We start from the raw sequence: 27,290 nt of genomic DNA on the forward strand, positions 1-27,290 counted from the left end.
ATGCAATGAGGTCTGCGGTGAGAGGCATTGCTCTCGCCCTCCTCACGCGTGCTCTCTCTCTCTCTCTCTCTCTCTCTCTCTCTCTCTGTCCTTCCTTGTTGAATCTGTCCTTCCTCTGACTACCTCCCCACCCTCAGCCAGCCAGCCAGCCCAGCCCAGCCCATGTCCCCTTCCCCTGGAGCCAGGCCAGGCTTGGTTGGGAGGCCAATGACAATGAGCAGCCCCCTCAGCCTGGTAAATTCCTGCCCGGGGAGGAGATGGGTACATGGTGCCGGGGGGAGGGGCGGGAGCCGCATCATCTAACAGGTTGGTCTGGCTGGGAGGGGAGGCGTCCCGCCCTCGTGGAGCTAATGAGCACTGTGCGACAGGTGTCTGCTCCTCAGTCCCCAGCCTGCCCTGCCTGCGACGGGAGCAAGCCACCGCCACCCCGCAAAGGCTCGTTCGCCGGTCCCTGCGCCCTGCGCGCTCTGGGACCCGGGGGCGGCGATGGCCTGCCGCTCCTGCGTCGTTGGCTTTAGCAGCCTGAGCAGCTGTGAGGTGACCCCGGCGGGCAGCCCCCGGCCTGCGACCGCTGGATGGAGCAGCTGCGGGCCCCCCGAGCCGGGCTTCAGCTCCCACAGCCTCACAGGCTGCTGGACAGCCGGCACCGTCTCCAAGGTGACCGTGAACCCCAGCCTGCTGGTACCCCTGGATCTCAAGGTGGACCCAGCCATCCAGCAGCAGAAGAACAACGAAAAGGAGGAAATGAAGGTCCTCAACGATAAATTCGCCTCCCTGATTGGCAAGGTGAGCAGAAGTGGGGGGAGGGGTCCCCAAACTAAGGCCAGTCGGGCTGGGGCAGGTGGCTAAGCTCTGTAATTCCCCCCAGCATCATGCCCCACCCCCGCCCCAGCCCAGCCAATGGGAAGCCAGCATTGCCAACTTCGAGGCCTAGCTTTGAGCTGAGAGAAGCAGAAGGGGGAAGTCCCTAGCCATCCTGACATGGGAGAGAAAAGGACGTCAGGATGGCCTGCCTCTGAGGGATGTCTGGATAATAACGCACTGCATGGCCTGGGGTCACCCTCCCCTCAGGCAGGGACTAGGGAGGGTCTCTGAGTGTGACCAAGAGGAGGCCCCCTCTTGGGAACAGCTGATGGAGGCATGGGCTGCAGTCAGACTCCACGATGGACCGACAGGGCCCACCTTCCTGTCCAGGCCGTTGGATCTGTTCAGCTTCCCAGGGTCAGAAGCGCCGACATGGGCAAGGGGACCTGTGGGGCAGCTGGAAGGAAGCTGAGCGGCATGGGGTACACCTGTGGTTCCTCAGGAGCTAGGAATGCGGGGGATGGGTGCTGCGAGTCTGAAACAGGCCGTCAGCCAGTCTTCCATGTCCTGACCAGAGTAGAGTGATTGAGTCCCTTGCACCTCACTTCCTGGACTCGCTGCCATGACCAGCATTCTGGTCTGGGCACTGGTGTCAAGCTCTGGCCCAGGGTAGGGGCTTCAAGAGCTCCAAGGAAGTCCTGTCCACCTCCCAAACCTGCTCCTCACTCACCTCCTGCAAGAAACCTCCCATGACCAGCCCTCCCAGCTCTGCTCCCTCCCGCCCTGACTGAGAATAATAGATAGTAACAGCTACTGTTGATTAACTGCTTACCCTGAGCCAGGAACTGTGCTGAGTGCATATTTATTTCTATTTCCTTCAACCTTAGGAAAGAAGTTACTTCTATGGCCATTTTACAGCTTTCTCACTCCCCTCTCCTTCTGCCCCGGGCTGGCTGGGTCCTTCTCTGCCCCTTGCTCTCCCTGCCTCTGTGTCCCGCTACATATGGTTGGTGTCCTCCACTAGGTGGGGGCTCACCGAGGAGGGCAGGGGGAATGAAGTAACAGACCTGGAGTCCCAGCTGGAGTTCTGCCCCCACTGCCCAGCACTCCACAACGGCTGGTTCCCCGGCCGCGCCGATGGGGAGACGGAGCAGCCCAGAGGCAAAGCGCCTCACCCAAGGTCACACAACCAGCAAGGTCTGGACTTGAACTCAGGTCTGTGAGACACAAAGCCTCTGAAATGGGAGTCATTTCTCCCCACCTCGCCCCCACATCTGAGTGCCCAGACCAGCATTCCTGCACCCACACCTGGGGTGCCTGGGGTAGGGGTGTGTAGGGGGAGTGACAACTGGAGAACAACCATCCCCTGAGCCGGAGCGTTCCCTCCATCACCCCCGGTGGCTGCACAGCATTCAGACTGCCAGGCGGTCCACCCTAGGAGAAGAGCCCGCTGCCCGAGGGAGGCAGGTCCCTGCAGAACCACCTCCTCTCCAAACACAGCTTAATCCCTTAAAAGGAATGCTTCATGAGCTATGTAATTTGGCTTCGATGGGTGGCTTTTCTCCGTGAACGCCAGGGCTGATATCACCCTGTGCCTCTGCCATGGGGACAGGAGGGGTGTGTAGGCACAGGGAGGGGCCCGAGGGGTCTGGGTTCTGTTCCCAGAGTCAGGACAATGCCCTCGAAGGTCTTTAGAAGAACTCGAGTTTCCCAACCCCCAGTTCAAGCTTGGCCTTGAGACCAGTGCTCTCCATAGTGGCAGGCAGGAAACTGGGGGTGCCAGCCCCTTGGGGATCCTGATCACTGGAGCTCTGCCCAGGGAAACCCAACTGATCCACCAACTCTATGGAGAAAGTCTGTTATTCGCTCGTATCCCTCCTTGAAAAGACCACGAGGGCCCAAGTGGAAGCAAGCAGAGGTTAGAATGTGAAACCCGGAGTCACATTTCTGGGTTTGAATCCTGGCCTCACCTCTCACGTTTGTGTCATCTCAAGGAAATTATTTAACCTCTCTGGGCCTCAGTATACATTGGTGTCATGGGCTTGTCAGAATCAAATGGGATCATTTCTGAAAAACACATAGAAAGCCCTCACCAGGTACCAGGTATATTCTCTTTGTTATATTGAAAAGGCCATACATGGGTCCAGCCCAGAGAACTCCAGCCCAGGGCATTTAGTCCCTGCCAGGCAGGAAGGGCTTCCCAGGTGGTGCCAATGGTAAAGAACCCGCCTGCTAATGCAGGAGGCATAAGAGACATGGGTTCAATCCCTGGGCCAGAAAGATCCCCTGGGGAGGGCATGGCAACCCACTCCAGTACTCTTGCCTGGAGAATCCCATGGGCAGAGGAGCCTGGTGGGCTACACAGTCCGTAGGGTCGCAAACAGTTGCCATGACTGAAGCGACTTAGCTCGCATGCAAGCAGGAAGGAGCCTGGGAAGAAGGAGGGAAGGGCCCTGCTGGAGGGTGAGGTGGAGGAGCTTAGTGGGTAGGGATGCAGCATGGAGCTGGAAAGAGCTGCAGGAGCCCAGGGTGAGATGCCATCACCAGTGCAGGGGTAGGGTTCTAGGCAAAGAGAAGAGACTGGCAGGGTGGCCCTCCCTCCTGGGCCCTCTGAGGCACCCAGAGAAATCAGAGATCATTGAGGAAGAGCAGGAGGAAGAGGAGAAGGGTTAGCAAGGAGACCCACAGGAGCCCCCAAGGGGCCCTGGAGCAGTGACAATTCTTTCACTTGCAGCTGTGTTTCCTTGGGCAAGCCACTTCCCCTCTCTGTGCTTCAGATTCCAACTCCCTGCTCTGCTCCTGCTCCGAGGGTAGCCTTGACTTCATGCCAGTCAAGAGACTAGTACAGCTGCAGCCATGAAGAAGGAGGATGAGCAGAAGCAGCAGCAGGAAAGGAGGCCAGGGGGGTAGCGCGAGGGCCATGCTGACAACAGCAGAGGCTCCAGGCTGGGCCTTCAGCTGCAGACACCAGAGGCGGTGGAGATGGAACAAGAGGAAGCATTGCCAGTTACGCCTAAGGAGGCTGTAGGGAAAGGACCCAGAGGGGTGGGCACAGTGTCTTCCCTTGGCCTGTGTAGCCTCTGGAAGCCCCTGGGGCCACCCCCCTGCCTGCACGCAGGAAAGCACAGAACAGCCTTTCCTGATGGAGAGACCTTGAGGCTCTTGGGCAAAGCCAAGCTGAGGCTGGAGGCAGGGGATCTGACACCACCCCCTTCCTGAGGAAGCACCAGAGGCATCACTCTGCACACTCACCTGCCTGGGCTGTGGGCCCATGGGTTGGCACATGCAGCCCCCCAGACAGTCAGCCTCCCTCCTGAGGAGGGCCCCAGCCCAGCCCAGCCCATGCTGCTCAGTTCCCCGAAACAGAAAGTACGTCTCTCTCCACCCTCGTCTGGGCCTGCTTTTGAGCCGGAAGGCCCACGACCCTGGAGTTGAGTCACAGTGAGTTCTGTGCTTCTGAGCCTCAGTTTCCTCATCTGTAAAATGGGAAGCAGGTAGACCACAGCCTTGGTCTCCAAGGCTCCTCCTAGAGCTGCTGCCTAGATCAAAGGCCAAGGGGTCAGCCAGGAGAGGCAGAAAGAGGAACAAGAGGGGAGTGCTTGGCAGCCTTGACAGGTTGAAAGAAGTGAAGCTGGCATCTCACAGGGTACTGGGATTTCCGGCCCTCCCTCGCCTTTGTTTCCAGAGGGAGGAGCCTTTCAGCATGGAAGGTTCTGGGTTGGGGGTGAGTTCTCATCCCCACCCACTGAGACAACAAGCAACTCCCCCAAGTAAAAGGAGGCTTCCCTAAATCCCCTGCAACCAAAAATGCCCTCTGACTAGACTGGCTGGCCAAATGCATACCGTCTCCCAGCAAGCGAGTACCGAAGCATAGGGTATCAAAGTAAGACTATGGGGAGGACTTCCTGGTCCAAAGGGTTCTGTGTTGCTTATGGGTGGAGGAGGGAGCCTCACATCTCTTGTCTCAACCCTACCCTCAGTATAAATACGGGGCTCCTACTTGTCAAAACGTAGGGCAGGTGGAGTGAGCAGAAACCTCCCACCACCCCCAGCAATCCCTCACACATGCAAGTACGACAGAAACCCTCTTGACCGCATCCCTACTGAACCTGTTTGGCTGTGACGACAGCACACAGCTTAAAGTCGGCTTCAAGCAGAATTTACCAGTACAAATGGGAGTTAAGGAGGGGAATGGCAGCCCACAAACACCATTGTTGAGTGTTCCCACAGATGTCGTCTCCTGCAAGTGTCCAAGGGGCCTCCCCCAGGGCATCAGAGATCTCAGGGAAACCCGGGGATGTGGGTAGGGCAGACAGAGAGGGCGAGAGCCCACCTGATACCCAGGTTCAGGAGGAACGGGAACACGAAAGTCCAGAGTTGGCAGCCGCCATCAGATGGGCCTGTCAAGAAGCTGGGCCACGGAGTTGCTGTGTGAGCCTGGACAAGTCACCTGACTGCCCTGGGTCCCCATCTCCTCCTCTATAAATGAAGGGTATAGACCAGCTGATCCAAAAGGCTGGTCTGTGGTTCTGGCTCTTTCGGGCTGTGATTTTGGGAGCTGGTGCCAGCAGTGGATGGAAAGACTTTCGGCTGCCCACTGTGGTCATAGGAAACATAATTGAGCTGGTTGTCACAACGCTATCATGACAACAGCCTGCCCCATTCAGGAGCTCAGCCCCAGCCACCCATCTTGCCTCAGTAGCCCTAGCCACATCCCAAGAGGCATGCAGATGGCTCTCAGTCTGACGTTGAGGGTGGTAGATGAGGACAAACGAGAAACAGATACACCAAGGGTCAGATATTGGAGGGAAGAGGGGAGGCTTCCTACAGCGGGGTGCTGGGAGCACATGGAACGGGGGCTGGGATGGTAGGAAGGAGAATGATGCTCAAGGGAGAGGCTGGGCCTGGAGAGGACAGGCAGGGTGCAGAAGAGGGAGGGGGACTCCCAAGCTCCGCTGGGCTGAACTGGATGGAGGGAATAAGAGGACCCAAGAGGGACTCTGCCCTCCTGCTGGCCAGTGGCTGGGGTGGGAGCCATGCAAATCCCTGCAGGATTTGCAAATCCATGCAAAACCCTCTGAGCAGGAGGGTGTGAAGGATGCAGAGTTTCAGAGGAGCCCTGGGTCCAGAGCCCCCCCAGGCTTTGTCCTCAAGGCAAGTCCGGCCCCAACTAGAGGCAGAAGCCAGCCCAGCAAGGGCAACGGGGCCCCGCAGAGAACTTGCAGCAGACCAGAGGCCTGCTGAGCAGCAGCTCAAAGATTCTAAACCTCAAAGTGCTTACATTCCACCCCTAGGCCTGCCGCTTGCTAACTGTGTGACCTTGGGAGGGTAATTTCCCCTCCCTGTGCCCTGTCTCGTCATCTGTGGAGTGCAGCTGATAACAATACCTTCCCCGGAGGGTTGTTTGGGGGTTTGAGTTAAAGATGTCCAGCTCAAAGAACAAGGCCGTGTGTACAGCAGGGACCACAGGAGCATTTGCTGTTTGCTGCTCCAAAGCACCTCCCCAGGTTTTTCTCTCTGCAGGTGGGCAGAGCAAGTGACATCAACCTTGACTTCCAGCTGGGGAAACTGAGGCTTGGACAGACCTCAAGTCCAGGGATGTTAGGAGGATTAGCACTTAAGAACTAACCAGGCCCTACCCTGCGGTTTCCAAAGCTAGATGAGACCAGGCTTGTCTAGGTGGGCGGCAGACAGGCCTCTTGACACCCCACGTTCCCTGGGGTCTCCCACCCAAGCCCCAGGCAGCCTGGAGAACCTGTCATATGTGGGCACCTTCACAGCTTGGTCCCTTTTCCCTCATCTCGCTGGTCCTGCCCCTCCTGTAAGAAACCTTGGCTAATTGGCTGTGCCTCTCTGGGATTCTCGGATTCCCCCCCTTATCGCACCATCTGCAGTTGAACAATCAGTAACTGGAGATGCCACCTGAAGGTGCTGAGTGAGGGCCCCAGGCGGGTGCCTCTTGAGTAGATGAGCTGCCACGTCCCATGGAGGCCCCCGGGGTGGGGGGAGGGTGGCACTGGCGGGGGCACACCTGGCCCTCTCACTGCCACCCTCCCGCTCTCCCAGGTGCAAGCCCTGGAGCAGCGCAACCAGCTGCTGGAGACCCGCTGGCACTTCCTGCAGAGCCAGGACTCGGCCACCTTTGACCTTGGGCACCTCTATGAGGAGTACCAAGGCCGGCTGCAGGAGGAGCTGCGCAAAGTGAGCAAGGAGCGGGGCCAGCTCGAGGCCAACCTGCTGCAGGTGCTGGAGAAGGTGGAAGATTTCCGGATCAGGTAGGGGAGCCCTATGAGGGCCGAGGGTGGGGACCAACCTTCACGCGTGGGGGCAAGGTCTGGGGGCCCAGGCCAGAAAAAGAGAAAACTTCTTTGAAAAACCAGTCTTTAGTCCATACTTACTTACTAAAGAGCTGCAAAGTGCTAGCAGTATTCTAGATCCCGGGAAGACAAGGCAGTGAATCTACAGCTACATCCCAAGCAGTGACCCTTACAACAAAGCCAGTCTCATGCTGGCTGACAGCTACGCTGCGCTTGCTAGCCTCTGGGCATTGCAGCCCTGTCCCCTACGCCCTCCCCTTGCGCCCAAGTCCATGGGAAATTGTGTCACTAGCGAGAGCAATAGATGGGCTCCTGCTTTGGCTGTAGCTTGAGATTTTGAACTCTCTTGAGCTGAAAAGGGAAGAGGGTAAGGGAAGGCAGGGGGCAGAAATGATGAGGTTTGTTTACATAAAGAAGCAATCGCCTAGAGGTAAGACACGCCTGAACTCGATGGTAGACTTGGGGTCTAGAGAGACATGGAAAACACAGACTGGGGGGACACGCAGCTGGCAGGCAGAACGGCCCAGCTGTTAAGGGTCTGGGCTTGGGTATGACTGTGCCCCATGGGAGGGGGTTACTCCTTGCCCGTACCCCTCACCATCTCTGTGACCTCGGGCAAGCTGCCTCATACACGAACCTTGTGTCCTCCTGTGTGGAGTGGGAATGGTGATGGTTGATACCAAGCTAAGGCTGGTGTGAGGAGGAAGCCAAGAGTTTGGCATGGCTACTGTAGGTTAAAAATGGCCACTCTTCTGCCCCCCCGAGAAGGCTCCATGCCCAGCACAAAGCAGTTTGCTGCACTGAATTGGCCAGTCTAGAAAGGCAGACTAGTTAACTTGAGTAGCTCAAAGGAGAGGTGACCTTCTCTGACCAGACAATGGTCAGGGCTTTAAGGACAGGGAAGCTGGGCCAGAGCAGAGAGGCTGGTCTCTTTGCTGGAGGCCCCCAGCCAGAGAGAAGGAAGGACAGGGTGCGGTTGAAGCAGCCCCTACCTTCTGCAGGACTTGGGCCAGATCCAGGCCTTGTGATCTGAGGTAAGGCCCAAAGCCTCCCAAGACGGAGGGCGGAGGCAGCCTGTCAGGAGTCCTGGGCTGTGGCACAGCCTTTCCTCGAGGCCTCTCTGCGTGGCCTCCCCTGCTCAGACCACATGCAGAAGGAATGGTCACACAGGAAGCTTTTCCCTCTCTGGGGACCTCGGTTTCCTCATCTGTGGATCTGGCTGGGCCCCTCCCTGACCTGGGCGGGGGGCACTTCTCCCCCTACCCTGCCCTTCCAGGTCCTTGGGAAATACAGGGAATTAGACTGCCCATTCTGACGGCGACGAGGGAAATCTCACTGGTGTGCCAGAACCCAAGACTCAGTTCACTGATACATAGCAGGTCCTTGGCCTACAAAGGATCAGAGAATAGCAGAGCTGGGTGTGGACTTGGATTCTCCTTTTATGGAGACAGAAACAGAGGCCCAGAGAGGGTGGGGGCTTGTCCTTAGTCACACAGCCAGGAGTACAAAGTCCCATCCCTCGCCTGGCAAGCTACTGTGTGAAGCTGCTCCCAGGAGAGCAGCCGGATCGCATCGTGGAGGCACTTTGTAACTGGAAGTTCTGTACAAACACTGCTTGTTGTTTTAATCTGGCTCAGCCCCCTCATTTGGCCTGCTGCCTGGTTTCCATCTGCTGCCTGATTTTACTGTTTAGGCTCAGGGCCTCTCTTCCCCCTCTCTGGGTAGGGAGCCCACTGAATTGGGGAAGGTGAGGCTGGAGGGTTTCTGGGTCTGCAGGTCAGAGCCAGGAAAGCTGCAGCCTGGCTGTGCAAAGCCTGGGGCCCCCAGAGGCCAGGAGATGCCAGGCCAAGCCCTGACAGGGAGGGGTGTACTTTGCCTCTACAAGGCCGATGAGATCAGCTTCACTCCTAGAAATAAACAAGTTTGGGGGGGTGGAGAGGGTACGGGTGTGACCAGCTGAAAAGGGCTGAGAATGGGTTTGGGAGCTGGCGGCTAGCATACGGGCAGGGGATTGGAAGTGAATGGGGGACATGGAGTTGCATAAGCCTCTATAGGAATGGAGACTTCTAGAAGCTCTGATGTAGCAGGGACCTCAAGGATTAGCTGACTATCCCCTCTGTTTACTAGGGATGAAGCAGAGGCCCAGCAAGGGGAAGAAACTTGCCCAAGGACACATAGCAAGTGATTCAGAAATGTTGTGTATAATTGTGCAAGCTGTCTAGGGGTGAACTGGGATTGAATTGCAGTGGAGTCGATGAGAAGGGAGGTGGGAAAGCTGAGAAGGGCAGTGAAGGGTAAGGGGAGGTTTGGCACCTCAGAGGGCTCCCACTGGACAGCTCTCTCCAATGTCCTGTTCCCAGGCAGGCAGAACTCTGTTATCAGAGGAGAGGGGAGAGGCTAGACAGAGGGCTTGCTTGGGGAGGGCCAGCCAATTTGTGCTTCTCAGCTTGGAGCTCCCAGACCCCTGTCCACAAGTCAGGAAATTTTTCCGAGGCCCCCAGGTCCCAGAGGGAAACTTGTTCAGGTCAGCCCAGCCCTAAGCATTTGTGAGGAGTGTGAAGAGACCTGCCCACTCTGTCTGCAGTGAGAATCCCCATGGTTTCTTTCTGGAAACGCTGAGAGAGAGGGGCTGAGCTGGGACATGGTGTTGGTGAAAGTGAAAGTCGTTCAGTTGTCTCTGACTCTTTGCGACCCCATGGGCCGTAGCCCACCAGGCTCCTCTGTCCGTGGAATTCTCCAGGCCAGAATACTGATGTGGGTAGCCATTCCCTTCTCCACAGGATCTTCCCAACCCAGGGATCAAACCCAGGTCTCCCGCATTGCAGGCGGATTCTTTACCGTCTGAGCCACCACGGAAGCCCTGGTGTTGGAGAGGATGGTGATAATAATAGCAGTAGCTCTGGTGGGTGTCACGCACCTTTGTAAATGCTTTATGTGTTCATTTATTTAATCCTCATGAAATTAACATTATTGTGACAAGGGCACGTAGAAGGAGCCTATCCAAGGTCACATAGCTACTTAGCAAGAAAGCCGGAATTTGAGCCCAAATAGTCTGGCTCTGGAACCCCATTCTTAACCAGCACATGACTCAAGCTTCCAAGCCTCTCTTTGAGCCTCTGATCTGTGAAACAAGACCAAGAGAACACCCCTGGCTGGGGGCTCTGAGGGTCACAGGAGAGGCATTTTGTTTGCCTTGGAAGGCTTCAGATTACAGACCAGTCTCCCTGACCCATAGCACCACCCTGTCCCCATGGCCTGCACCCTCAGGGACCCTCAAAGATTCTGGAAGCCCGCAGTGGCCAGGGAGAGTGTGGACCCTCCACATACTGAATTTCAGGGAGCTGAGTGCTCTACAGGCTCTCGTGCTCTGGGGTCTGCTCCCCTTAGTCCCTCTGGGAGGCTAGTGAAAGAGAAGGCCTGGGGGTGGCAGGTCCAGCTACCTGACGTGGGTGATGGGTGATGCTGCCCCTTCTGTGAGGTCAGGGACTGGGGCAGGCAGGCGGCTGTAATTAGAGCCGCCAATGATTCAGGCATTCCCTAGAGAGGAGGAAAGGCAACAGGAAGCCACAGAATCCCCACGTCGGTTGGGGCAGGCAGAGCTGGGATGGGAAGCATGCCGCAGGCAGACATCCATCCTGGGGGCCCAGAGGGTAAGGTCAAGGATCCAGGGATCCCATCTCCCCACCCAGCAGTGTCCTGGTTCTGAACACGAGGTGTACTCGACACATCTCATCACATGTGTAAGGAGGAGACACATCTGAGAAGAGAGGGAACACAGCTTTGGAGTGCTGGTGAATTTCAGCCCCCATGACACATGCGCCTATGCACGTGCACACCCCAAGAGACAAGGGAGGGGAGGAGTTTCTTGCCCTGAAACATATGGGGGGGCCCATCTGACTGCAAAACCCATGCCTTCCTGCCCTCTCTCCAGAGGGAAGATGGCATAGTGTCCTGCTGTCTAGCAAAGCAGTGGGAGAAGCGTGGGGCTTCGGGGAAGGGTGGAGTTAGGAGAGGATGACGTGAGCAAGATGCTTGGAGCAGACACTACAAAAGGCACAGCTTGTTTGAAACTGAGACTCTCGGGGGAGGAGATGGGATAAAGATAAGGGAACAAAAACATCAGGGTAAAGGGACTGTGCAATCAGGAGAGGCTTCCGGGAAGAGATGAATGTGGAGCAGAGCCAGGAAAGGGGCAGATGCCCCTGGGAGAGGAATGGCTGGTCATCAGGAAGGAGTAAGCATGAGGGGCGGGATGCCTGCTTCCCCAGAGCCAACACTGTGGTATCAGGGAGGAGAGGGGACATGTCATAGAGACAAGGGGCTGCATCCTCCTCAAGGAAGGGACCCCTTTTTTCTAACTGCCACAAGGCGCCAAAGGGATTGCAGAGGCCCCAAGCCCCACCCAAGGAGGGTTAAGCAAACTGTTGCTAAGTCCACCATATCCAGCTGAGCAGGCTCTGTGTGTGTGTCTCCCTGGCTCCCCTTCTCCTCCTTCCCTACCTCCCAGGTATGAGGACGAGATCTCCAAGCGCACGGACATGGAGTTCACCTTCGTCCAGCTGAAGAAGGTAGCCTCCCCAGCTTACCCGATGGGTTCCTTCCCCAGGGACCCTCTGCCCTCTTTTGCTCAGGATCCCCAAACAAAGGCCCCACAGGCTGAGTCCCAAGACCACAGGCAGAAAGCTAAGCACCTGTCCCCACCCTCCTCCAAGGCTCTGAGCCAGGTCTTCTCCGGGAATCTCTCCCATCATATTCAGGAAGCAAAATCCCCCTTACCATACCCCTGCCCTGGGATCCCTCCATTCCTTTTCCCATCATTCACCACTGCTCCCACCCCCAGGACCTGGATGCAGAATGTCTTCGACGGACGGAACTGGAGACCAAGTTAAAAGGCCTGCAGAGCTTTGTGGAGCTGATGAAAAGCATCTATGAGCAGGTGAGAAGACGGGGCCGGGGTCCCGCTGAGCCGAAAGCCAACTGGTCCCTGGGTAAGGGATGCAGGGTCGTGGAAACTTCAGCATCGCTCACTGTTGCTGGCCACAGATGCAACAATTTCCTACACCCCTTGTGTGCGGCAGTCAATAACCTGTGTCCCCTCGTCACTCATCTCACGGAGCATGGTAGGTTCCCACAAAGCCTCTCTCAGGGAAAGCCCCACCTTCGTGTGTTGGGGAGCACTGAGGGCATGAAGGGGGCCCAGGTACATCCGGGGCAGGGTCAGGAACTGGCCTTGGAGTGGTGAGCCAGGAGGCTTTGAACAGTAGTTCTTATTGAACTAATTTCTCTCTCATCCCTGCAGCTTAAATTGCAAACACCCACAGCTCTAGCTCTTGTAGGCCTGCAAGGCACCCTCCCCCATTTGGGGATCATACAGGGAAGATTTATAGACAGATTCTCTGGTAATCAGACAATACAAACTTCTGCCAGACAAAAATGACTCAGGAAGGACTTCCCTGGTGGTCCAGAGGTTAAGACTCCTTGCTTTCACTGCAGGAGGCATGAGTTCAATCCCCAGTCAAGGAACTTAAGATCCCACAAGCCATGTGGTATGGCCAAAAAAAAAAAAATCCCAGTCCCAGTAAATGCAGACAGAGGAGCCCCCGGACACATTTTCATTTGTCCCTAGGTTCTCACTGTCCTTGGGGGGACAGTAGCCCAGCAAGGCCTGTCCCATCTGCTGTGCCACCAGCAGATGAATTCTGGGCTCTGCCCCTTGGCAGCATCTACCTCCTGGGCTTCCTTTGGGATATGTGTTCTCCTCTCTACATTCCCCATCTTCTCAGGAGTGAGGAGGCTGATGGAGTGATGCTTTGATTCAGCTACAAGCAGGCAGGACCATTACTGAGTGTGACAGGGCACAGCAGCCTGTGTGCTGTAAGCCGCTGGTGCCAAGCTATGGCAATGCAGCCCAGGGCAGAGCAGGGGTCAAAGTCACCACTGCAACCAGAAAGATCTGCTCGGGTGGCCTGAAGGGCTGCTGACCCTGTGGAGAGGGCAATTGGGCCTCGTGGCTACACGTGGACCTGAGACCTCTGTGCAGCCATGGGAGGGAGCAGAAGAGAGACCCTCCCAACCCTTGCCAACATGAGGGAGGCAGCCCTCATGGGCAGACCACCCCAAAACGCTTCTTGTCCCCAGCAGGGTCCTCTGCGGCCGGCCTAAGCCCTGAGGGGCTCACCAGGGCACCGTGCCCACTGAGTGGCTTGGGAAGTGGGTAAGAGCTTCCTCTACCCACACTCACCAGGGCTGGTACCGCCCAGCAGACGTCAGCAGGGCCACAGTTTCAGGGCCTCCAGCCCATCCTGCTCGCCAACATCTCAGGGAGCCGGGGCCAGGCGGAGGCCCTACGGGTGTAGAGACATAGCCGAGGAAGGCTGGGCATAGCCAGCCATATACCTGAGCACTGAGGAGACACACCTGCTCTACTTCTGGGCCCCGCCCCACAGCAGGCTGCTGGCTCCCTCTGGACTTGGCAGCCCTTGGCCCCAATCCTGACTCTTTTTTTTCCCCTCATTTCTGTGACTTGGGGCAAGTTATTTCTCCTCTCTGTGCCTCACTTTCCTCATCTGTTAAATGCGGAGAGTGATAGTGGCAGGTTCATCATGCTGTGATGGGGTAAATCACTTAACAAATGTTTATGGCATGCCTGCTAGGTGCCAGGCACTGATCTCACAGCTGTGAGCCAGGCGGGCAAGTTTCCTGCCTTCAGGAGAGCACAATTTAGCTAAGACGGCACGGGTGATAGGCTAATAAACACATCTGGACAAGATCGTTTTGGAGGGGAAAAGTTGCTGGTATGCAAAGAAACTGGGCCATGCCTTAGTGCTAGAGGGGTTGGGGCCATGTGTCTCTGAGGAGGGTGAAGCCCCAACCTGGAAAGTTCCAACTCAGCAGAGACTTGAAAATGCTTCAGCAGAAGGAAGGGCTGTATGAAACACCTGAGATGGGAATGATGTGATCCTGGGAGGGAAAGTGGCAGCTGTGGCTAAGACAGAGTGGGCAAGGGCCAGGTCGTGCAGGGCCAGAGGCCCAGGATGGGGTGTGGACATTATTCTAAGCAGGATGGGCAGCCCTTGGTGGAGACGGAGGCAGGGTGCTGTTGGGGGGCTGCTGTGGAGAACGGGCCACAGTGAATGCAAGAGTGCATTATTACACGTACGTACATGCTCAGTCACTCAGTCGTGTCTGACTCTTTGTGACCCCAGTGACTGTAGTCCGCTAGGCTCCTCTGTCCATGGGATTCTCCAGGCAAGAATACCGGAGTTGGTTGCTGGGCCCCCAGGGGATCTTGCCGACCCAATTATTACATATACATTCTATTATATCATATCACATTGTATTTATACTATATTATATTGATACTACCATATTATATTGATACTATCATATATTATAACAATGTATGTAATGTAGCATATATATAGTATATATTATTATATAATGTGCAGTATATATAATGTATAATAATAAAATATTATTTTCTATATTGTATACTATATCATCATATTTTATTGTTTTATTTCTAACATATTAATATAATATTATAATAACATATTAATTAAAATAATAAAATATGGTTATATAGTATATAATGTAGAAAATAATATTTTTTTATTATTACACATTATATAATGCCCATATGTAAAACAATAGCAGTTATTATTGTTTCGGGTAGCAGCAAGGTGGCAAGTTGGTGTCGGGACATGAGCTTTGAGTTTCCCTCCATGTACCTCCGCAGGCTGAGAGGGCAACACTGACCCATAAAGATTCCCCATACCAATGGGTCTCTAAGCTGGCCCTGCCTAGTAAAAATATAATGCAAGCCACATAGGTAATTGTAAGTTTTCTAGGAGTCACATTTTTTTTTAAAGTGAAGAAACAGAAAAAAATAATTTTAATATATTCTATGAAGCCACTATATCAAAAATACGATTATTCAATAAGTAGTCATTATAAAAAATGAATGGGCTATTTCACACACGTTTCCCATTGTAAGTCTTCGAAATCTGGTGTGTATTTTACACCTCTGGCTCATCTCAGTTCTGACTGACCACGTTTCAAGTGCTCACGACCACACAGGGCCAGTGGCTACCCCATCAGGCAGAGCAGGTCCAAGAAAGGTACCAGCCGTGCCAGCTAGGGTGGAAGAAAAACACAGTGGGATGTGCATAGCCCCGGGGTGGGGGGGGCCAGGCACCAGTCTCAACTTTGGAGTAGATACGGAAAAAGCACTACTGTATAGCCCGCCCCAGGGCCCCAGGACACAGCCCTCCCTCTTCCCAAGACACACACGCAGGTCAGGATATGTATGGAAAGCCTTGCCCAGAAGCCAGTGGCTATAGGCTGCTCAGGGCCTCGTCTACACACTGCACCCACCTGGGCAACACCCCTTCCCCTCACCTCCAGGGATGCTGAGTGGTGACAGCACCCTGGGGCTCCCACTCCCCCTCAGCTTCCAGGATTCACCCCAGCTCCCAAGTGCTCTGGGGCCTGGCTGCATCCAGCCAGAAAGCCACCTGCCCCACCTGCAAACTCTGGTTCCAGGGAGATTAGCTATGCAATCTACTGACAAGCCCCTGTGGCCAGCACACCTCCCGGGATACTGACCCCTACAAAAAGGACCTGGCCTGTCTATGTGCCTGCCTTCATGGTGCCCCAGGAGGCCACTCCAGGAACAGGCTACTCAAGCCCTGGACACTTCCTCCCAGCTCCATCACGTTTTCCAGTCACACCAATAGTTTCCCAGCTGTTGTTTATTGAGCACCTACTATATTCCAGGCACCAGGCTGAGTGCTCTCCAGATGTAATCTCATTTAATCTTTCCAATAAACCTATAAAGTAGGGAAAATTATTAAGAGAGCACAGACTTTGGGGCGGCTTGGATTTGAATCCTGGCTCCATTATTATATGGACTTGGGCTGGTTCCTTTATTTTTCTATGCTTCAATTTCCTCATCTGTAAAATGGGGAGGACAATAGTACCCAGCTCACTGGCCCGTTGTGAGGATTTATTTTGCTAGTATATCCTAAAGCACTTAGAACAGTGTCTGGCACATGGTGAGTATTTAATAAATGTCAGCTGATTTCAATTCCATAATTATACCCACTTTTCAAATGGGCCTCCCTGGTGGCTCAGATGGTAAAGTGTCTGCCTGCAATGCAGGAGCTGCTGCTGCTGCTGCTGAGTCGCTTCAGTCGTGTCCAACTCTGTGCGACCCCATAGACGGCAGCCCACCAGGCTCCTCCATCCCTGGGATTCTCCACGCAAGAACACTGGAGTGGCTTGCCATTTCCTTCTCCAGTGCAGGAAAGTGAAAAGTGAAAGTGAAGTCGCTCAGTTGTGTCCGACTCTTAGCGACCCCATGGACTGCAGCCTACCAGGCTCCTCTGTCCGTGGGATTTTCCAGGCAAGAGTACTGGAGTGGGTTGCCATTGCCTTCTCTGGCAATGCAGGAGACCCAGGTTCAATTCCTGGGTTGGGAAGATCCCCTGGAGAAGGAAATGGCAATCCACTCCAGCACTCTTGCCCGGAAAATCCCATGGACAGAGGAGCCTGGTGGGCTACAGTCCATGGGGTCGCTAAGAGTCGGACACGACTGAGCGAATTCACTTCACTTCACTTCACTTCACTTTTCAATGAGAAAACTGAGGCTCAGCTAAGTTTAAAGACTTGGCCAGGGCTAACCCAGCTAATATAAGAGGTGACATTATTCAGAGCCCAGTGCCTTTGAACACTACATTTTACTGAGCAGTACTGTTACCCCTCAGTCCCCATATTCCCTGACCTGGGGGGGCCACGATGACAATAGGCACACATATGGAGGCCTCCTCAGACTCTGGCTCCTAAGAAAAGCTCTAAACCTGAATCAACTTGATTCTTGCCCGCTTGGAGATGCAGATCCTCCCCGGCTCCCCCCACCCAACCCTGCTACGGTGGCAATCCCACACCACACAAGTCAGCATTGTTATGCCCTCTGCAGCCCGGCAGGGCCAGCATGTCTGAACAGGTCTGCAGATGATCCAAGCCCTCCACTTCCTGCTTCTGTTTACCACGCTTATGCTTACACTGGCTCTTTCCAGAAAGGACCTGAGGCTGCCCCATCAGCCGGGTTTCGCCCATCCTTTTGCTGCAATAGTGCCCTGTGCTCTGACAGTGCCCTGGCCTTCTCCTTGCCCATAACGAATGCCACCTTAAGCCTGGGGAAGAAGTGGCCCTGGAGAACTTTGTCTGAAATGGCCCCATGCCTGCCAACCCCCAGCACATGGTGACCGAGGAGGCCCCAAGCTGCATCTCTGAAACTGGTTCGCTGCCAAGCCCCAGCTGGGATGTCAGTTCCATCTGGAAAATGTCAATCTCCAGTGAGGCCCAAGGGAGCAGAGGCGGAGCATGAGCCTGTGTTCCCGCAGGGGGTGGGGTCTTCCCCCACTCTTGCTCAGAGATCTCTGTTAGATGTATTTGAAGATCAACCAAAACCCTCCATCACGAGACCCTCTAAAGGATAGCTGGCCACTGAGCTCAGGGTCCCACCAGCTCCAGGGTGGAGACAGGTGGCCTGCCACTGCTCAAACTTCTTTTCCAGGAGGCGATCCTGATCACCAGGGATGCTAGTAGGCAGGGTCAGGCGGCGAGCAGACAGGGAAGGGGTGGCCTTCCTCTGCAGGCCTCGAAGCTGCCCACCCCCGCGGTCTCCAGCCGCAGGGACACAGCCACAGGTCAGAAGTAGCAGCCTCTGCAGATCTAGACTCCAGAGGTTCAGCCACAGCTTCTTGGAGCAAAAGACAGATGAGGGTCAGCAGGGGGCCCAGAGTCAGAAACCAAGATTGGAATGCAGTCATGAGCCAAAAACAGAACCTGGATCTGAGCGGGCCTCCTGATCCAATTGTCCCTTTTCAGGAAATAGAGAAGCCAGAGGAGCATGCTAAACACCAGCATGCGGGGCAATCAGGAAGATTCAGACTATAGGCAAGCAACCTGAGGTATTCAATAAGAAAAAGACAGGGGGGAAATAAAAGAGACAGAGATGAAGAGAGTATCCACAGAAGAGGAGAGACATACGGACCAATGGTGGTGCATGAACCTTGTTTGGATCCTGAATCAAACAAAAAAAGGTCTTTTTGTAGTTTTCTTTAATTTTATATAGGGCTTCCCTAGTGACACAGAGATAAAGAATCTACCTGCAATGCAGGAGATGCCTGGAGAAAGGCATAGCAACCCACTCCAGTATACTTGCCTGGAGAGTTCCATGGACAGAGGAGCCTGGAGGGCTACAGTCCATGGGGCAGCAAAGAGTCAGACAAGCAAGCGACTTGTCTGCTCCAAGTCAGTCAGTCGAGCGACTAACACACACACACATATATATATGTGTGTAAAATGAGAACACTGGCCAAATCTTGATGACTGAAGTAAGGGTCGAGGATGAACTGTGAACACCAGCAGTAGTAACTGTGCATCTGTATCCCACCGCTCCCCCCTGAGCTGAGCCCCGCCGTGCCTCCCTGGGTGCCTGGCCGCTCTCCCTGCCTGTCAGGCTCCTCAGCCACCTGACTCACTCTGTACAATGCTGGCCACGGACACTCTGCTTACACCCATTCCTCCTTTCCACGCGGGGCCCCACCCAGGCCCGAGCTACTGATCAGCACCTCCAGAGAAGCAGCCCAGGGCCCTGGAGGTGACACCTTGCAGCCCTTCCAAAGACCCCCATCCCCATTGGCTTTGCTACACACCTCTGACTGCAGGGCATGACAGAAGCATATGTGGGGCTTCAGCTCCCGTCCCTGCCCCTCTAAGGGAGCTTAGCAGGAGCGGCAAAGCTCTGGGTCCAGCCCCGCCCTCACAGCTGTTTCCATCAACTCTGGGTCCTGCAGCTTCTTCCTTGTCTGTAATCTGGGGCTGACAGTTGAGCCAGCCTGGTGAGGATGAGACGTGGATACGCCTGGAAAGCACTTAGCACACACACTGCCTGGTCTCTCAGGAGCCCCCAGGGAAATGGGAAGTTTTACCGCTTCCAGGGGTCTCTGAGGACACAAGCTAGCATTTTCTAGGCAAAGAGGAGGACAGAGAGGAGGGGAAAGAAGGATCCCAAAGGACAGAAGAAGACAAAGATACTGAGGCTAAATCCTGTCGTTGCGGCTGGGCAAGCCCCTCAGCTGGACAGGGAGGGGCAGTGAGTCTCCAGGGTGACCCGGAAGTCACCTGGCCTCCGCTGCTGGCAGGAGAGCAGGGATGCATGATCGTCAGCCTCTGCTCCCCTCCTGCCCTCATCACTCACGGGCTTCCATTCCCACATGCATTCAGCAGGGACACTCCCCTGCCAGATACGGAGGCCTGGAGGTGAAAATGCCTCAGCCAGGCCCTCGAGGAGCTCCCATCCTGGGAGGGCAGGGGTGGGGGAGGCCACGCTGCACAGCACTGAACCTAATGATAGAATGCCCTCAGGCCCAGATGTCCTGGGCCCTTTCCTCCTCTGCCAGGAGGAAGGAGGCCCACCCTGGGAGCATACAGCAGTGTGTGTGTTGGGGTAGGGGGCGGTTCAGGGAGGGATGGTGGGAACTGAAGAGGAATTAGGTTTGCAGGTGGGCCTCCAGAGCCGAGGGGCCCTCCCTGCCAAATCAGAGAGGAAAACCGACAGGTGGGTGAGTTGGGAGTTGAGGGGACTGCTTCTTAAGAGTACAAGCTGCTGCAGAGGCAGGGCAGGGGGATGTTTATCCGCTGATCATCTCTCCAGGGAGACAGAGGGAAGCCTGCCCTCCACCCATCAGGGAACGAAGAGATTATGGGGACTATGGCTGAGGGTCTAGGGCCCCCCACCAGCCCTGAGGCCCCATGTCTGTGCCCCATCAGGAGCTGAAGGACCTGGCAGCCCAGTTGAAGGATGTGTCGGTGACCGTGGGTATGGACAGCCGCTGCCACATCGACCTGAGTGGCATCGTGGAGGAAGTGAAGGCCCAATATGATGCCGTCGCGGCTCGCAGCCTGGAGGAGGCCGAGGCGTACTCCCGGAGCCAGGTTTGGGACTGGCAGGCAGACTAGAGGGATGCAACCAGGGCAAGATGGGCAGCAGCAGAGATGGCTAAGGCCGCCTGCAGCTCTGGGTGCTGAGAGTCCAGGAGAGATGAATGGCGAGACACAGGGGCGATGGAGTCCACAGCAGTGAGTTCACATGCAGGGACAGAGAATGTGAGAGCCCAGTGATGTGCTGGGCCACAGGGATGATGGGGACAGGGGCAAGCCACAGTCTGCACCCTTCAGAGGCTCATGGCAGTGCTGCCACCCAGTGACTCCAGTCCACGTGTGGGCATGGCCCTTGGGGCTCAGTCCAGGGCGGCCAAGAGAGGGATCCTGAGATGGACGTGGTGGAGGCAGGAGCAGGGAAGGAGGGAGACACTGGCCTGGGTGGGCCACAGAGGAGGGGATGAAGCCAAGGGTGAGGAAGAAGGAGGGGCCAGGGGTCCTGGGGGGACACAGTGAGCTCCCCTGACTGCCACCCTCTCCCCGGCCTCCAGCTGGAGGAACGGGCTGCCTGCTCAGCCGAGTTTGAGAACAGCCTCCAGAGCAGCCGCAGTGAGATCGCTGACCTCAACGTTCGCATCCAGAAGCTCCGATCGCAGATCCTCTCCATCAAGAGTCACGTGAGTGTCCGGAGGACCCACCTGGGCTGGAGCAGGGCAGAGTGCGGGACACATGCTCTCTCATATCCTTCATACACACACGCTCACACAGGCTGTGTCTATGTGAGCCCTGGCTTTGTGACCCTGGACAGGTCACTTAGCATCCCTGTGCCTCAATTTCCTCATCTGTCCTTAGCTCTGAGGACCACATGAGCTTGGCCGGTAAAAGTGCTCCATAAACTGGCCAGGGCTGTTGGAATGTTGGAGGGTCCCCTACACACACACCCAGAGCCCACCGCCTCCCCCCTATGGGGGAGAAGCGAAGGGAAGCATAAGCCCCAGCTTCCAGACAGGACGAGCCTTCAGAGAAGTGCCATCCTGGAAGGACAGCTGGGACAGGCTCCTGCGGAGCCCTGCCATATTTGGTAGCCTTGGGAAAGTGTCTCCTTAGGTCTAACTGAATGGCCTCTTGCTGCAACGCACTCCATTACCATGCCTAGGAACGCCATGCCAAATCCTCCCAATGCACACTCCCACCAAGGACAGAGGGGGGCTCCTGGCCCTGACCCGCTCTCTCCCTCCCTCCTTGCTCACTGACCCCTCTTTCTCTCTGTCCTCCCGAACTTTCAGTGCCTGAAACTGGAGGAGAATATCAAGGTGGCCGAGGAACAGGGTGAGCTGGCCTTTCAGGATGCCAAGGCCAAGTTAGCCCAGCTGGAGGATGCTCTGCAGCAGGCCAAGAAGGACATGGCGCGGCAGCTGCGCGAATACCAGGAGCTCATGAACACCAAGCTGGCCCTGGACATCGAGATCGCCACCTACCGCAAGCTGATGGAGGGCGAGGAGAGCCGGTAAGGAGCAGGGCCAGCGGGGCAGGCCTGGGAGAGGGGAGGACTGGAAGCCCCACGGGAAGCCAGTACCCAGCCCCTCACCCCCCAGCATGATACTGTGAGCCTGGCAGGCCTGGGTTCATGTCCTGGCTCAGCCACTTACAAACTGGAACTTCAGTCCAATTTACTCAATTCTCAGTTTTCCTATCGGGAAAATAGACTGATGATAAGTATGCCTCACATGTGCATACAATCCCGTGTGCAAATACCTGCCACCAATCAGTACTCAGCAAATGATAGCCGTTCATGCAGGGGTGAGGGGACAGAGCTGACTAGCCAGAGTCACACAGCAGGGCAGCCCAGAGCTGGGAAGGACAGCCAAGAATTGGCCTCTGCCTGCTAATCCCCAGGCCTCCAATCCCAGGGGAGCTGAGCCACAGGTTCCCTTCACATCCCACCATCTCTTCCTCCCACAGGATGGACATGCCCTCAGCCACTGTGGTGAGCGCTGTGCAGGCCAGATGCAGAACTGGTGAGCCTGCTTGCCCCAAGAACCCATGGTGGGAGGGGGACAGTGGGTGGGGGGGGATCATGGCCCTAAAGGCATGATATTAAATGCCTCCCAAACCTCCAGCCCCTACCCTGCCCCACCCCTTATGTTCCCTGTAGCTGTCTCCAAGCCCGGCCTCTCAAGAGCTCCCTCTCGGAAAAAGAAGGACAAGAAAGGCCCTGTGATCAAAATCACCGAAATGTCAGAAAAGTTCCTCTCGCAGGAGTCAGAGGTCTCAGAGTAAGGCCGCTGTCCACACCCCAGGAGCCCCAGGCCACTCCCCTGCAGCAGCAAGGACATAAGCTAGACTCCAGAAAGCAGCCTGGAGCCTCCAGGTTGGGAAGGAGGCAAATCTGATCCTGAATGGAGAAGAGGGTTGAAAACAGTGACTGCTTTTTTGCGGGAATGGGACAGGACTGTCACCAGTTACTCAAAGTCACTTGGCTCCATATCAATATCTCACAGTCCACCCTTCCAATATCTGAGAGGTCTTCCTGCCTGGGTAAATTGGAATTGGGGTTTTGCCTCCACCTCCTTGCTCCTCGCACAACAGGGGACTCTAACCAAGCTGCCTTTGACCCTTTGCCCAACCCTTGCCCTAAACTCACATCTCAATTCTTGTGTTGCCTCTGACTAGGAACCAAAGTGAGTGCCCTCACTCCCCTAGCCCCTGCTAGCCTCGGACCAAGGGCCGGTGGGGACTACATGGGCACCCTCCACTATCCAGAGTTCCTGGGGAGGCACCTGGTTTTCCTGCACCACCTGGGCTTCCCGGAGACCTGACAGTATTAGGGAGTGAGGGGAGGAGGCTCCCTGGGTGTTTGGGACCTGAGCCCAGAACTCTGAGATCAGCCCAGACCCCCATGCCCCTCCTCTCCTCCTGTGAGTCCCTCCCAGCAGGTCACGGTCAGAACTGGATAGCTGTCCAGCCAGCTCCCAAGCACCTTTTCTAGAAGCTTTTCTTGCCATGACAAACTCCCTGATGGGGGAAGTGGGAAGTGGGGGAGACGGGGCAGGAGAACTGGACCCTCCTTTCTCCTTTCTATCATCCTGGGGCTCACCACCCTGCCTGGGGTCTGAGCTCTCTGCCTCCCATCCAGATGCTTCCCAGCCTGAAACCTGGTTTGGGTATGCACCAGACCCTAGAGACTCCTCTTGCCACCCTTGCCATGAAACTCCAGGCCCATTTCCCATGAGTCCCACTCCTGAGGGTCTCCATTCCCTCCATCAGGCCAAGCCTCCCCTCCCCTGCACGCACACTTGTGGATCAGACGTCCTTCCTGTCTTCCTCCTCCACGTCTGCCCCTCTGCTGCCAGCAGGGTCATGAAGAAGGCACTGTCCGCTCAGGTCTGGGAACTTCTGAGCCCTTGAGGTCAGGTTGGGGGGCCCCAGTGACTAACTAAAGAGAAATTCTGCAGCAGCAATCCAACAAGAAGGTTTGGGGCTTAGAGGAACGCTCCTCTTTCATCCTCTTGGCTCTCGCCTTCAGGGCCTTACAGGGAATCTGGCAGCTCCACCTTCCCACGCCATAAGCCACCTTCTCTTCCTCCCTTTCCTCTCCCTACCTCCCCCTTGCCTCACCTCCTCTGCTGGACCCAGTCTTTGATTCATTCATCTCATTTTCCAGGACCGGGTGGCCCAAGGCCCTGGCCCCCTTCTAGGCCAGAAGGTACTCCAGGCCTGTTGGGGGCGCTGAAGGGCTATTGACGCTCAGGCCAGAAAGAACTCAGATATATACTTATCCCTCAAGTTTCAAAAGGGTGCTGATTGCTGCTTTTTCTCCACCTATTTATTGGTTTCCATGGGAGCAAATCCTCAATGGGGATATACGATATTAAAAGTATATATATTATTTTTTCATAACTTATATAGCTTTTAACTTATTGCTTCCCTTCCTGTTTCTGCATAATCAATGCTATATATTATACTACCTGGAGAGACAGCACATGTTCTAGCCAACCCACCCCACTGGCTGACTTCTTGGGGGTAATGCCCCCTTCTCCCTCAAAGGGATGAAATAAAGTGCTGAGATTATTCATGGATAGAGCTGTGTGTCTGTCTGCTTTTATATCCCCTCTCAGGATTGGTCAATCATTGGTCAAACAGGTTAACCATAAGACTTTGGAAATCCTCCAGTTATGGGAAAGGGAGTCCAAGGACCTAGTTATACCTTCAGACCAGTGCTACTTGACCATGGAAAAGTTCTCCTGCCCTGCCATCCCACAAAGAGGCTATACCAGTGTTGACCTACGTTCCAGTACCTCCCAGGATGCCCAGGAACCATGTGACCACCTCAGCAAGCACAGACATGGGGCATTCCCCACGTGGTGGCGGATTCCCTCTGAAGCCCTTCTGCCCCATTGTGCGGGTTGGCACAGCCCAGAATATATTCTGATAGGTACAGGCCTAATCCTGTGAAATCAAATTCTAGATCAGCAAACAAGGATCGAGGGCCTTCTCCAAGCCCAGCCCTGCAATAAAACACCTACGAGTGCTCCCCACCCTTCCACCTGGAGAAACTCGCTATCAGGTCAAGAGAGGCGCTCTCTCCAACTGCAGAAGGCAGAGAGGAGAGGGGCTTGCTCAGGGAACTCAGGAACTGGAACAGGAAGAAGAGGTGTCTCAAGGACAGGAATTTTGGGGGTGAAATAAGACCTTTGAAGCATTTGTGTCCTGGCTCACCCACTCACTGGAATGAGACAAGTGGAACCTCAGTTTCCCCATCTGTAAAATGGAACACACAGCTTCCCTATTTACCTAAAAGGATGTTTGGGGATCTGACAAGACAGCTGGGCTCATTCCTACCGAGAGTAGCACATCTTGCTTCAGGACTCTGAACTGTAACAGCTCAACAAGAATAAAGGATTACTAGTGATATCGTTGTTGTTATTACAGCAGATATTATTATGGACTAGTTATTAACAGATATTAACAGACTAGTTGGGAAACTAAAATCAGGCCTGGAGCTAGCTCTTTCAGGGTACAGCATAGCCATGCCCCAGGGCTGAAAGACCAGAGACTTCCACTCAGGGTTTATCCATTCACCTGGGCCACTAAGAGACGGGCTCTGCTCTCAAAACTCAGAAGGAATGATGGACAAACCCCATTCCTATGCAGGAAGGTCCTGGAACCGAGCCCAGTTCTCTACTTACATTATCTTTGTTTTCTATTCTATTAACTCCTGAATTATGAATTTCTGAACACTAATTTGAATTTCTGACACTGAATTCATAATAAATATTACTTTTTAAAAACCTATTTGTTATTTATTTTCCTTTGCTTTCTTTGAATTTATCAGCTTTCAACTTCTTGAGTTAAATGTTTTAACTTTCCATCTTTCTTTTTTTTCAATGTAAGATTCTCTAAAGACCATAAATTTCCTTTTATGTACTATTTTGACTGCTTCACATGTAGCATTATTTATTAGCCTTTAGTTAAAACAATTTTATTCTTTGACTGTTAAGCTGTTAAGAAAGCTCTGCACATAAGGGTCACTCATCTCACAGACATTTATGGATACATACTTAAATCCAGCAGAATTTATCTCTGGATCCTAGCCTCCCTAATCCTCTGCTTTAGCAGTGCTTCCTTGCCTCTTTGTGTGCCTTTTATCCTCTAAACTCCTTGCGGGCAGGGACTGTATCCCATGACCTCCCCAGGGCTTTGCACAGTGCCCAGACCATAGCAAGTTTTCAGTCAAAGTAAAATTAAAGAAAGAATAAATGAATGGTGCACCTCCCAGCTTGGGTCTCCTAGTCTAAAAGTCCCATGAAGGGGAGGGCATGTCTCCTTGGCCTCTGTGTCCCCAGGTGTGAATGCAACGCCTGGCCTGTTGAAGGAGCACTGTAACTATGCAAAGAGAGAGAGAGGAGAGGGAGGGAGAGAGAAGGAAGGCAGAGGGAGTGGAGAGGGAGAGAGGAAGGAAGGAAGCAATGGAGGGAAGGAGGGGAGGGAGGGAGGGAAAGGAACTGTGACCTCCCTAGCCAAACAAGAAACTCTCCTGCCCCTTTCCTGCTGGCAGATCCTGACTAGTTGTCAGGAAGTCTGGAGCCAGATTTCCCTTCCTCGTGGGAGCTCCCTCCTTCTCCTTCCCACTCCTGGCCTCTGGAGTGAATCAGTGAACACCTGGCCAAGGGCACCACCCCGGTTCCAAGTACAAAAACAAGCCCCTACGTGGGCTTGGCTCCTTCTTCTCCTTGATCTCTAGTCCTCCCAAACACTGGTGAGACGAACAGGACGGGTATCATTAGCAGAAGCCCAGAGAGGCCAAGCACTGTAACTCTGGTCACCCAGCAGGTAAAAGAAAGCATGTTGGTTCACTGGAACCATTTTTCACCTCTAGACTGCCCGCCACAGGGACGTAAAGCAGCCAAAGCCGGGACTTGGTGAAGTGGATACTGAAGGCACCCCACCTTCAAACTCAAAGGGTGCTGGGGCTGAGTGGGTACCCAACAGCTGGAGCCCAGCCTGAGTCCCCAGGCTCAGCATGAAAGATTAGGGCTCAGGGGTCTCAGGCCAGGACTGTCAAGTGAGTGCCCTGCTGATTCCAGAGAAATCTTCCTCTAAGAGGCTCTGGGGTCCAGAACCCAAGGCAGGTTCTGTGTGCTGAAAGTTGGCAGCATGACCTCCCCTCCTGCCTCTTCTGGTCTATTGAGATCTGAGGGAAAACAGCTGGAAGGGAGGTAGTCCCTGTATTTGGGAAACTCCAGAGCCTGATGGTGGAGGGGAGGCAGGAAGTGCCTCACATAGAAACAGAGACAGATAGAACCAAAGATACCCGGGCAAAGCTCAAGACCTCAGCACTGGGGTCTGTCGAACAGCTGGGGGACTTAGTCAAAGAGGGCTTCCTGGAGGAGGGAGTGTCTGGGCTGGCAGAGAAGGGAGTGGAAATGGCCTGGGGGAGGGAATGGAGCAGATTGCTCAGCCTCTGGCCAGGGTAGAGAGCAGGCTGTAAGTGCCAGGCTGAGCAGAGGAATGAGGAAAACCATGGGTGCACGAGTCGTAACGGGGGGTAACCCCTGTAACCCACAGTAACCCCCTGTAACCAGGAGATAAGCCAACAGGTGCAGGCACTGTGTTTTATTCAATTGTGCATCTGGCATCTAGCAGGGTGCTGAGCACTCAGTCAGTGCTTACTAAATGCCGAGTAAATGAATGAAGTCATGAATGGCAGATGACTAC

General features: G+C 54.7%; 1 protein-coding gene across 2 annotated transcripts; it reads left to right on the forward strand.

Moving 5' to 3' along the window:
* KRT80 (keratin 80) lies at positions 1 to 24,153 on the forward strand. Of its 2 annotated transcripts, none has more exons than XM_086403849.1 (9): positions 1 to 786; positions 6,871 to 7,079; positions 11,629 to 11,689; positions 11,962 to 12,057; positions 19,962 to 20,126; positions 20,624 to 20,749; positions 21,359 to 21,579; positions 22,035 to 22,090; positions 22,193 to 24,153. In XM_086403849.1, exons 1-9 carry the CDS (start codon positions 487 to 489, stop codon positions 22,225 to 22,227), a joined length of 1,269 nt encoding a protein of 422 aa, XP_086259975.1. In that variant the 5' UTR covers positions 1 to 486; the 3' UTR covers positions 22,228 to 24,153. The 2 variants fall into 2 exon arrangements, with proteins under 2 accessions (XP_086259975.1, XP_086259974.1); XM_086403848.1 differs by having other exon boundaries at positions 89 to 786; positions 22,228 to 24,153.
* The last annotated feature ends 3,137 nt before the right edge of the window (positions 24,154 to 27,290 follow it).

The sequence above is a fragment of the Bos grunniens genome, chromosome 5, assembly GCF_055505025.1.
Source record: "Bos grunniens cultivar Pamir isolate PY7600 chromosome 5, Bosgru_T2T1.0, whole genome shotgun sequence".
NCBI classification, from domain to species: Eukaryota; Metazoa; Chordata; class Mammalia; order Artiodactyla; family Bovidae; genus Bos; species Bos grunniens.

Bases quoted from the DNA above. Each gene is read 5' to 3' on its own strand.
- KRT80 (XM_086403848.1), top strand. From the start codon at position 487: ATGGCCTGCCGCTCCTGCGTCGTTGGCTTTAGCAGCCTGAGCAGCTGT. The intron at 11,690-11,961 runs GTAGCCTCCCCA...TCCCACCCCCAG, and splicing joins CCTTCGTCCAGCTGAAGAAG to GACCTGGATGCAGAATGTCT. The intron at 22,091-22,227 runs GTGAGCCTGCTT...TGTTCCCTGTAG, and splicing joins GCAGGCCAGATGCAGAACTG to CTGTCTCCAAGCCCGGCCTC.